General features: G+C 37.6%; 1 protein-coding gene across 1 annotated transcript in view; it reads left to right on the forward strand.

Moving 5' to 3' along the window:
* UST (uronyl 2-sulfotransferase) overlaps positions 1-12373 on the forward strand; it is a 156429-nt gene that overhangs the window by 92493 nt on the left and 51563 nt on the right. The window contains exon 5 of the mRNA XM_064649081.1: positions 7579-7732. Within this exon, the coding sequence (XP_064505151.1) occupies positions 7579-7732 (154 nt within the window). The remainder of the gene's footprint in view (positions 1-7578; positions 7733-12373) is intronic.

The following is a 12373-nucleotide window of genomic DNA, read 5'->3' on the forward strand; positions in this document are numbered from 1 at the left end:
ACTTATGTGCATGGCCTTAACACTGTGTCTTTATGTGTGTTCATTATAATCTATACTTTTTGCTAACACTTCATGAAACACTTTCTACCATCATGTGAGGTCTGCCTTGTAAAGTACACATTTAATGAATGGCCACATGGTGCTGTAATCCCTCCTACATCTTTTTTTTACTTTTTTATACTACATTTTTTTAATGGTGTGAGTGTGTAATGATGCTTTTCAACTGTGATTTGATGGAAGGCTAAGCACGAATCTAATGTGCAGTTTGACCTTTGTATGGTCTAAGAAGGTTTTTTGGGGGGTTATTTTTTAAAAAGCATTGCTTTATGGTGAGTTTTTCCACAGATTTTAAGATTATTTGATTTAAAATTTGTTTCCCTAGATTTCCTGTGTTCTTTGCATAATGGACTTTTTATCTTTCATTCAGCTGGTAATATGATATTCTCAGAATGGAGGTGATTGCTTGAAATGTAGTTACTGAAGGTGGGATCAGGCATAACACCTCAATTATCCTTTTTTTTTACTGTTGTTTGGCTTCCATGCTCATGTTCACACTGTAGATTACCAGTCTGGGAGTAACTTAATTTAAGAAAGTAATTTAAGAAGTAATAATGATTACTCTAGAGGGGTACAAAAGAGAATAAAGCAAATGATCAGAGATACAAAAAATTTACCTAAAAGGGCAGGAAAAGAAAAACAAATAGAAAAGACTGGGAAACGGGACTGTGATAAGACTTCTGACTTTTTATTAAAGAGGTTCTGCAGAGATAAAGGGTTCTTCATCAGTAACAGTAACAAAACGGTGTCTTGAATTGCATCACAGAGTTCTAGATCAGACATTAGGAAAAGGTTTGAACAACTAGGACAGCAAAGCAACAGAATAGATTGTACTTGAGGATTTCACAGCTGCTAGTGGCAATTACATAGCTTTAGGCAAAAAGATGGACTGTGACAGTCCTAAGTCAGTTTGAGTCTTTCTTATCCTTGTGTAAGTCATGATACAGACTCATTAGGTTTGAACCTAAAACATTCATCTTTCAGATAGAAAATATAAGTCTTGATTAAAAATCACCAGTAATGGAGAATCTGCTGCTCTTGGTAAATTCTTCCAGTACTGAATTTTTCTATTAGATTGCAAATTGTGAGTTATTCTTCCTCTTAATTTTTCTGAGAAGTCCAATTGACTCCTTTTCCTTGGATCTCAGAGTACATTTGTCCACTATATAAAGACTCAGCAAATTTTTCCCATGTAAGCTTTGATGTGTAATTTCTTACACATTGTCGTGCAGTCAAGTCTCAGCCTTCTCTATTTTTTTTCCTTCTAGTTCTTTTTTTTTTCATCATTTTGTATTGAACTTTGTTAACGCTTTGCTGAAAATGGACTCTGTGCATGGTCACATCAGTGCTGTGCCAGGTCTTTGCTCCTTTCTGCTCCTGCTTCTCAGAGAAAGGGAAACTAGGATTATTCTGGCCTGTAACATCTCACACAATGCTGATAATGTGTGAAAGCAAGCATGTCCTTGCCAGAATTGCTCCTTCCCTGTGAGTATCCTCTGCTTCTGGTTCTATATGCCTTAGGTTTCATTTGCCATACTACAGTGCAAAATGTTTGCTTATGTCTTTCTAACCTGTGGCTCAAGTGGCTCTTTACCAGTAAATCACTCCCTTCTTTATTCTCTCATTTTGCAGCTTTGTTTTCTGAAAATAGTACCTTATTAGTACCAGTTTGCACTTATCTTCTGAATCACAGATTATCAAGTTAAACTGTGTAGATTCAAAGCCTCAAACATGATGATATCCACAGCTCCCTCTTTGATGGTGATTATGTAGAATTTCACATCTGGAACAGGGCAGCCATGTTTTAAGTTTCGGTTACATTGATTTTTATGTCCTGTAGATTGTATACACGATATATACTGCCAAGGAATTTATTTTTTATTATACCTAATGTATTTCAGTTTCTATATGGACATTCCTAACATTATGCAGAGTTACTCTCTGCAACAGCCATTTCCACAGGACAGCTGGAATCACCCATAATTCTCTTGATAAGTGTATTCATACAAGAAGCTGAATATGCAGTGCTGAATGCATTGCAACATCTTTTGCATAATAACCTTCCTAAGAAGTCGAGACCCAGGATTTCATGTGAGCTTAACTATCTCAGCCAAATCTGTGATCTCATCCAATTTTGAGGATGTATCTTTTCTACACATCGCGTCTGTTGATTTAATACTTTCCAAAGAGCCGTATCAGCTGTTCTACTATTTGTGGAAAATTTATTGTAATACTTTGTGATTAGCTTTTCTATTACTCTATATAATGTGCATCATTTACATCTCTGAATTATATTGAAATATTAATCAGAGGTTCAGAGAGATCCTGAGCCAAACCTTTGAACAAAGTCTTAAAATACAGGGTGTCTGGAATCAGGTGATTTTAATTAATGCAGAGTTTAGCTGCTGTTAGTGCTTTCTGTCTTACTTGTTTCCAGCTGTAGTTTTGCATTACATAGATGAAAACATAGTTAGTATTTCCTTTACTTAATTTGGGGATACTATACAGACCCAGGCACAATTTGTATCCATGTTAGTGCTATTCATTGTGAATTCATGTATTAAACTACTTTGATATCCTCAGGAGAATGAAAAGCATGGGAAAAAAAAAACGCTCATTGTTTAGCATGCATGAATGACTGACAGAAATACAGCCTAAAATATTCTAGGAGATTTACAGGAGAGTGAAATACAGAAATACAAGGGTTTATAGTGTTATCTTTTAGCCATTTGCTGGTCTGCAACAGCTTACTAAACAATTCCCAGAGGACTCAGTTGTAATTTTACAATGACGTGACCTGGATACATCACTTCAGAAGCTGAAATTTCTACTGTTGAAATCACAGCTCCAGAAAGGGTAATTAATGAGGAGTGGTGCCAATGTGCATTATTTTACTGTTAACCTTGAACCACTGGGCATCTTGTATCCCCACACACATGTCCCATTGAAGGCCAGACCAGCCAAAGATGCAGTCTTGAAATGAAGATATTTATCTCATAGAATCATAGATTTGTTAAGATTGGAAAAGTCCTCTAAGATCATCAAGTTCAACTGTTAACGTAGACTACCAAGTCCACCACTAAACCATGGCCCCGAGTGCTGCATCCACAAGTTTTTTCAACACTTCCAGGGAAGTTGATTACATCACTTCTCTGTATTGTTTGTTTTGTGTCTAAGATAAACCAGAGAGCAGTAATAAAAAAGGAAACTGGCAAAAATTTTAGTTCAGCTTGTTGGAGAGAGGCAGCTTAGTTAGTAGTCTGTGAGAAAGGGAAAAGGCTTCGTGAAGCCAAAGTTTCTAACTGAAGTCTGCTCTACCTTGTACCAGTTCAGCTATGCCAGCACTATTGTGACTGAAATAACTGTATGGGTGACATAGGTGCATCAGTATAGAAATGCCCTGTATCAACTCACTTTCCTTTTTTCTCTCCTAATTCTAAAGAAAAGGTTGAAAACGTGACCAAAACATAGGGTGAAGGCTAGGAGAGAGGCACTACAGACAAAAGCAGGAAGAAAAACTCCTTGATTATGGAGGCTGGCAATACCATGTAGTCCCAAGCAGGCAGTACCTCAGCTCACTCCTCTTTGCAGCCCATCCTTGAGGAAGGTAATTGGACCATCCCAGAGTTACCTGCTGCCTTGTGTGCAGAGAAGGATTGCTTTGACACAAGTTCATGCTAGTGCAAGACATTATGGAAACTATTCATTTCAAGATACCTTTTCCAGAAGATAAATTTTGAAATAACTGCACTTTATTTAAGCCCTAAAAAGGTGAAAGTTGTATGTTGGTGTTTTTACATGACTTCTCCATGAAGCTGTGCTGCAGAGCAGGTAATTGAGCCGTAACATAATGGATGAGTAAATTGCTGGGCAATTGTGCTCTTGGCATGTGATTCTCAGTTGTACGACACTAAAAGGAAATTGTGCTTCCTTTATAAGAAGGACACAATATACCTGTCCCTGTTAATATTAGGTAGCTGTCAGTTCTGGTTTGCTTCCATTGTATTGAATTTCTAGCAACCAATCTGTTTGTTTAAGGGGAGACATACATTAAGAGAGTAAGAGGAAGACAATGTTTTTATAGAGAATAGATTAAGAGTCATCTTTTCCTTGAGGAGCTGTACTTTGCCTGCAGGGATGAAGAAACCTGCTTCTGCTTGTGCACAGAGTTTTGTGCTAAGTGGAAGGGCAGCAGCCTGCTGAAGTGAAATGAAAAATAATAGAAGCTAAGAAATCCTCCATTTTAAAGCCAAGCAAATCACTTTGGTTGATTTTTTTTTTCCTAACTCATAAGAGGTTTGTGAATGGTTTTGACATGTAATAAAATTGGAATTTATCTGAGATGTTTTTCTAAGGGGCAAGCTTGCAACATCTGGCATACTTCTTAAGCTGTTTTTTTTTAATTTGCTTTTATTAAAAAAGACATAGGGGAATGTATTATTAATGAACCTAACCATCATTGATTGAAGCCTGAAAATATTTCAGGTTAGTTGATGAGGACTCCAAAAATATACCTTTCACAACAGAGCAGTTAAAACTAATGGAATTTAATAGTATTTATGAAATAAATCAGGAGAAGAAGTTAAATACAGGAAGAGCACTGCAGAGGATTTGGTGTGTACATTTGCAGTGCTCTGCTGGAGTGGGGCTGTCTTGGCCCACTCTCCCAGTTGCAGCACTCTCCAGTGCTGCTGGACTTGAGAAGGATCGGCTAACTTCATCAGGCAGGATCCAATCATGATCCCACTCAGATAAGGTAAGTCTTCTGCTCAAGCCTAGAAAATATGATTCTACTCCATTTTAAATCATTCACAATAGGTGTTTGAGTATAAATAAGGTGACATGATGTATAATTAGAGCTCAAATGTATTTTTTCATAAGAACACTTTCAGGTGGGTGTTGTTAATTTGAAAAGTTTCACTCTGGAGAGCTAAGTAATGTTTAATATGTTGTGATTGATAAGTATCTAAAAATATGCAGAACATACTTGAACAAATGGAGCATTGATTTGCCCTTTTCTCTAAATAGCTTAAGGTAATTGATTTTTTTAATGGGTAGGATTTTTTATGCTATGTGACTGCTGTTTAGCTTCCATAAAAGACTCTCAGTACAGTCCATAGAAACAAATGGTTAGAATCTGAAGTTTTATAAACTATGTTTTAAAAAAATGCACATTTGAATAAGAGCCAGAACAGACTTAATTTTCCTAAAAATTCCTTGCTTGTTGCCTGGTGGAGCAACTGCAGCTGGGTGTATAGCAGGCTGGTTACATTGTGCAGAAAATCAGAAATTCAAGCTGTCTCATGTTTGGGGGGTGGGAGACACACACGGTCTCCATTTCAGAAATGGAAGTTCCTTTGTAGCATTTGTGAAAGGGTGACTTCCCATCTCAGCTGTCTTCTTGGAACAGATGAGCTTGTATGAGCCTCTTTTCTCAGAGCTGTTGGTACTGAATTTACAGTCCTTGTCTTCGGAGACATGACCTTACCAGCAAAAGGATGGGCTCTGGGACTTTGGTGGATTGGTTATGCAACCTCACCCCTCCTTTTACTTCAGAAAAGACAATATGTGTTGAAAATTTCTATCTAGACAACTAATAGCTGTCTGGTTTTGATTTTTCACTCTTCTGATGAACACTTAGGCTTAACATCCTCCACAAAACCCAGGGTACAACGTCTCTCCTCTCTTGCTTCTCTGAATCTTGTAATCTTTTTGTCTCTGTCTTTAGACAACTTGCTGCTGTCATCCCTTCTTACTGTCTCCATTGCTTCCCCTTTTCTTTTCTCTTCTCCACTCCCTCTGTCTTTAGATTATTGCTGATCTGCATCAAGCAGCACAAAGATAATGTGTTCAGTAATTTAGATGCAATCTATTCTTGCCAGAAATTTCACTTGAAAAGTTTAGTTTTCAAAGCTACCAGTCATGACATTCACCAAAAACTTCCTATTTGAATAAATTTTGTCAAAGCTTTATGCCCCCATTGTCCTGTGGTATTTGCAGGAATGCCTTTTTTTTTTAATGTAGGTCTTATTTCTGTATAAAAACAAAAAGCAGCAAAGATAAACTTAGAGAAGAATTCAGGATACTAAATTCATGAAACTTTACTTGCACACCCGTGTCCAAACTGGGCTATGCACTAATTAGGAAGCAAGGAGCATCTGCCTTTTTAATTGGATTGTTTCAAAGTTTTATGCTGTCTGTGCAATTTCAAATTATGGCAGTGATCCTGCAACACTGAGGTCAATGAAATACTGATACGCATAGTTATTCATGAGACAAGCCTTTGCAGACTGTATTTAGAGGCCTGGGGAATCATGGAGATTCAAAATCAAGTTGAAACTCTATGAGATTTTTCTATTGTCTTTTACTAGAATTTTTAATTTTAAACAATTTTGCTTCCTCTTTAATATTTATGAGAAGCCCTGATCTTTTATTATATGAATTCAATTATTCATCGACTCAAAAAATGAGAGGCTGAGAGGTTTTTTTAATCTAAAGAGTGTCTCCAGTTTTCTCTCTTCTAATCTAATATTTTACATTTTAGAAGAAAATATTTAAATTGTGACTCAGAAAATCATCAGAATAGCATTTAAATACTTCAGTGTGGCTATGTCCTCTAGCTCCCAAAAATAAAGCATATGCTAGTGCTTCAGTGAGAATTGTTCACTTAACTGGGGAATCAGGAGGGAGAATCATAGTCCATGTTGTTAGATCAGGCAAATTCCAAGTTGAATTTATCATATGAACTTCTCAATTCAGGAAGGTTTTGTTTTATTTTATTCTTTAACTCACAGCATTTGTAGTCCATGAGTCTTTTCCATGAATGTCCATTTTTCAATTTTGATCACAGAACAGTTCATGAAGCACAGTACAGGGATAAGGTTTTGTGTAACCATGAAATAACCTCAAATACAGCTGGTGGTACAGGCTGGGGGTGAGGGGATGAAGGTCTGCACAAGTTCCAGCAATATAAAGGTGGAAATACCATGCATATCTGTCAGTTCATCCAGAGAAAGCCTTTGGAATAAAGCTTGCGTGTTGCAAAATCCTTTGCACGTTACGATACTTACTGTACAGGTGAAGGTGATCCAAGTCTGCCTTATGGCAGTTAGTGTTTGGTGGTGCCTGCTCTGACATGACTTCCCAGATGGCAAATGTGTTGAGATGAAGAAATGCTCATTCTCTGATTCATCTGCAGAATGTTTTCTTCATCTGAAAACAGCAAGGAGAGAACTCAAGAAGCAAAACTGTTGATACGGTAGAAAAAATGGTCTTAAACCAAAAAGTCTGTAGTACACATAGAGCTTAATGTGATATCGTATTTACTGTTTGTCCTAAAGAGATCTTACATGCATTTACAAAGTTTTGATAACTAGTTGTAAGAGTCTCAGTTTCACTCCTAACCTTGTAAAATCTGTCAGTTTCTGTAGGAAATAATTTGAAAGGATTCAGGTGAGAGATAATAGATACGTGCCTGTGTGGAACCTTCTGATGAGATTTACCCATTTTTCTTTTCACCAGGTTTGGAGGAGACCAGCCGGTGTACATCAATATTATTAGAGATCCTGTCAATCGATTCCTATCCAATTATTTTTTTCGACGATTCGGAGACTGGAGAGGAGAACAGAATCACATGATCCGTACCCCCAGCATGAGGCAGGAGGAAAGATATCTGGTATGTTTAAATAAAAGGCTTCAATTACCAATTTCCCCGCATCGTTATATGATGCTGATGTTCAAACTGGATGCTTGAAAAGTGGGAAACTGAGGCATCTTCTGTCTTCCATTTTTTCCACTGTCTTTATCTTGCCTGGTCCTTAGTTTGCTCAGCTTTACTGTGTAGAGCGTTGCTGATGAATTGTTTGATATTGTTTGAATCTTGTATAAACTGACAGCAAGTCCCAGATTGCCACTGTTGAATTACGATCCTTTCACAGAGTTGGATTTGCGGTGTACCATAATATAATAATTCTGCCTATATTTGTCACTGAGAATATTCAGATAGACTTTTAGGATGAAACTATGTCTATAAGTGTGCAGCCTCAGAGGAAGATTGTGAAACAGAGCAATTCAGTGCGCCCAAGCCTCTAATATTCTTGCTGCTAAATTGTTTGTACTATTCTTTATACTAGGGCTCTAATCTAACTTCTTGGTTTGGTTTTGTTGCCTTTTTTTTTATTAAGGTGATGGCAATAATGCCAGATAAGGTATTTATAATAAGTTTTAATTTTTTGCAACTGCTGAATTGTCGTTACACCTGTCAGCCTTTGTTGTAGAGCAAGGTCCCATGGCAGTAGGTGTTCAATTAATGCTCAATAAGAAACACGGGGCAAGGGGGGTGGTTGGTTTGTTTGATATTGATCTCTTTGCATGCACACAGATACCTCCCTAAAAAGGCAAAATGGTGGAATTAGTTCTTACTCTCTCTATAATGGAGATCTAGTTTGATTGGACTCAGCCTTCAGCCACACTTGAACCTGAAGAGGGTTCAGTAACACAGAGGTGACAGGACAGCTTGGTCTGCTGTGAGATGTTGCAGGCCAGACATAACATCAAAACAAGAGAGGTCTGCAGCTTTTGGAGAACAAAGAGAGCATGTTTTGATGATGTTTTGGAGGGGCAGTAGAGTACAATATACGTGGATGAGCCATAGAGAACAAAGCTCTGAAGTTACCACACAACATGTTTCAATCCTAGCTGAGGTCAGATGGATCCAAGGAGGGCTGAGTTTTTTTCTATGTTATGGGGCTGTGTTGATTTTTTTTTTTGTACTTTTTGTACTTTTTTGTACTGTTGTCTGCTGTTGTAGACAAACCTATAAATTATGAATAATTGAAGGGGGAAGTATCAGTGTAACTGTGCGTAGCCTTAAATTTAATGACATCTGCTATACGTTAATCATTTCAGTAATGTTGAAAAGGGTTTCTTATTTGCTATGTGCCTAGAGATCCCAAAGAGGTCCCTGTGTCAACTGAGCAGGTCTTGACCTCCTGGTGTGCAGAGTTGGAAATCTTTGCATGCTGTGTGTGCTTGGGCTTCTGCTTCCTCACCTGTGAATGGGACAACGGGGTTGCAGAAATTAATGTGGGGTGGGTTTTATAGTATAACATTTACCTTTTTAGCACTGACATGTTTTCTCTTTTGAAAATGTTAAAAGTGAGTGGTACAGTCTGTACTTAACTCTGAGTGCCTTTACTTCTCATTTGAAGTGCAGTGATTGGCACCTCTTATGACTGACTCTTTAAAAGTTGGTGTTAATTCAATACTGCCTGTGCAGTTTAAGATGTGATATGTACAGCCAGTGAAATTTTGCTTCAAGCAGAATTTAAATGAATAGATATAATTCCTGTTTGTTGGTTTAAAAGCTAATAAAAATCACCTTGCATTTTCATTTGCATTGGTATGTTCTTTAAGAAATAAATTATTTATATACACATGCACATATGTATGCACATACAGATCAGTATAAAAACTATAATGAAAAAGAAATAAAAAGTGGCTGTCAGGTCAGTAGTCAATTTGTTCAAAAGACGGTTTGTTGGTCTGAGGCACCATCAGCATCCTTAATAAAACCTATTTTTGCATTTTATTTTTGATCTTCTCTGTTGGTAATTCAGTGTTAGAATCCTGGAAAGGTTTTTGGAATCTGTCCTCCATCCCCTTCTTGGCAGACTTTGAGCACTTGCACTGCTCAAAGAGAGCAGTTGCTCCTGTCAGAGTAACATATAGTGCACTTGCCAGTGAAATTCATTTTAAGGGAAGCCACTCATTCTGAATGTTCAGCATTTTTAAGACTTGCACTATCCAACCACATCATATATTGCATGACTGCATTTTAATCTTTTCCTCAGTGGTGTGAGGAAATCTACTGTAATATATTTTAAAATTCAGGTATTGGATTTTTTTGAATCATAGCTTCAGAAATCTGCAAAATCAATTGCCTGATCTTGCTGTGAAGAAAGTAAGCAGCTGGTTTTCCCTCTGAGCATGAGCCCATAGAACACTTTAGCACAGGACTGGTCTAATCACAATTCTTCCCTAATATTTTTTTAAATTCTAAACTCACCAAAAAGCATTACTTTCTTACAGGGGACTATTTGAAGGATAAGCTTAGATTTAGCATAGGAAGTAGTTTCAGTATTGATCACAACATTAAACCCAAGCTTTTTGGGATGAGGTGTGCCTGACCATGAGCAGATACGTGAAAGCAGGGGGAGGATACGAGCTTTTTACTTTTCTTCTTCCCTCATGCCTCAGATCAACAGCTAGGAAAGTACAAAACTGCTGATTTCTCCACAACATTGAGTTCATTGCTGGAGAACCCGAGAAGCTGTGTGTTGACAGTAGTTATAGACTTACAAAATGGATTGAAGAAGCTGTAAATGTAACTTTTCTGTTTTTCCAGGAGAGACAGGTTTGCCTGCAAAACGTATACATCTTTTGAAAACAGGCTAGTTGTGGTTTTATTGACCACGATGTTTTTGGCTTCCTATCTCTTAGAAGGTGGTGTGGGCATCTGGAAACCTTTCCAAGCCATCCTGGCATCTTCATCAGTAGCTGCCAAGACTGGCCTTCTCCCATGAAAAGCTGAGAGTGGCATCCATGTTCTCTCAGAAACTGCAGTGTGAAGTTGTGGGAGCTCAGCACCTCTATAAAACAGGCTCTTAAGGGAGGAAAAGCATTTTAAGATCAGGTTTTGTGTCTGAACTCCTGATTGGCCTCTAAGTTGTGATATCCCTAATGGAAGTATTCCCTCCCCTCGATTCTGATCCTTAGGACAAAAAAAGGGAATTGAAAAAAAAACAAACCACATTGAAGTCTTGTAGTACCTTGCATTCTGTTTTTTTAACTTTGAAAATCTGAACTGCCGACATTATGAAGATCAGAAACAGAGACAGAAATTTCCACCGTTCACTGATCATTTGAAATTTTCTCTGAATAGGGCTTCAGGCTTTGACTCTGGTCCAGGGAAAACAACCATTCATTCAGGAGTCAGATAAATTGTTTTAAATGTTTTGGTAAATGTCTGTGTTTACCAAAATTTAATTGAAAGTCGGGATAGAAAACAAGCCCTTTATTCATGAGTCAGATATGGCAGAGGCAGCTGCTGCAATGTGAGACTCTCTACCCAGATCAGCCAGCCGCTTGTCCTGACCCAGCACTTTCTCTGCTGGAGTGAGTTACTGTCAGTCACCTGAAGAGATCACTTCCAATCTTCCCCAAAATAAATAGTGGCAGCGCGTTAGTGTGGAGTATGGCAGAGAGGTAATTACTGGTCTGAAATGGTGGTGAGCACCTCAGGTCAAGTATCAAGCACACTCAGGAGAGATTCACCCTACATTATGGTCCTGTAAGATGAAATAAATTCATGAAAGTTAATTTAAATCCATTGTAATGAATGCTTTACAGGTTGAACTAGAGTTCTTATAGTAAATATGCTTCAATAAAGCAAGTAAGCCCTTATCAGCACAGCTGTGACTGCTGCTGGTACCAAGCAAAAGAAAAATATCCGCCAGATGATTTAGTTTAAGGCTTGGAAGTGCAGAAGGTCGGCAGTACCTCTGATGAGGAGAGGGACTACTATAAATATTTGAAAGCTTTGTATTAAAATTGTCCTTTCCAGAAGGATTGTCAGTAAATATGTAGTATTTATTACAGCTTCAGTGTGAGACATCAAATATGAAAGGTTTTCATCTTTCCTTAACATTTGATGAAACTTTGGTCTAAGATAGCTGAGGCTGAATGAGTGTGTGAAGCAGCATGGTCTGTGCATTGTTGCCTGAATTGCAGGAAATCTGGTTACATGGGATTCTGATCTTTGTTAGGTTCTGAATAGCATGGCTCCTAACTGACTCAAGTAAAAGGTCTCTGAGCTAATTTGTCAGAAGCGAGGAAGTTTGTATTTAAAAACTCATTCAGTAAAATAAGAACTTGTCACCTGCCTATGGGATCTTTCAGCTTTCCATTATATATAATTACCAGTTCAGTTTACACCACATCTCTGTGTGGCTCAGCATAGTCTTTCAACTTCATCTCTGAAAATAAATGTGCTTTTCTCAGCTAAAAATAAAAATATTCTAACAATATTCAGCCTTAGTTATGTTAAAGATTACTCATGCAAGTGATCCTATAAAGGAGCATCTGTCTTTTTGTCTTTTAAATGAAATGTTAAAATATTTGTTTAAAGTGTGTTAGGATTACTGCAAAGAAGGGAAGTAAAATTCAGAGTATGTTGGAGAACTTTTAAGTCAAATTTCTTACTAATGAAACTCTCCTGTGACAAACATCAGCTTTTCTGGCTAAATATTTAATCCAA

The sequence above is a fragment of the Pseudopipra pipra genome, chromosome 3 (genome assembly GCF_036250125.1).
Source record: "Pseudopipra pipra isolate bDixPip1 chromosome 3, bDixPip1.hap1, whole genome shotgun sequence".
Taxonomy (NCBI): Eukaryota; Metazoa; Chordata; class Aves; order Passeriformes; family Pipridae; genus Pseudopipra; species Pseudopipra pipra.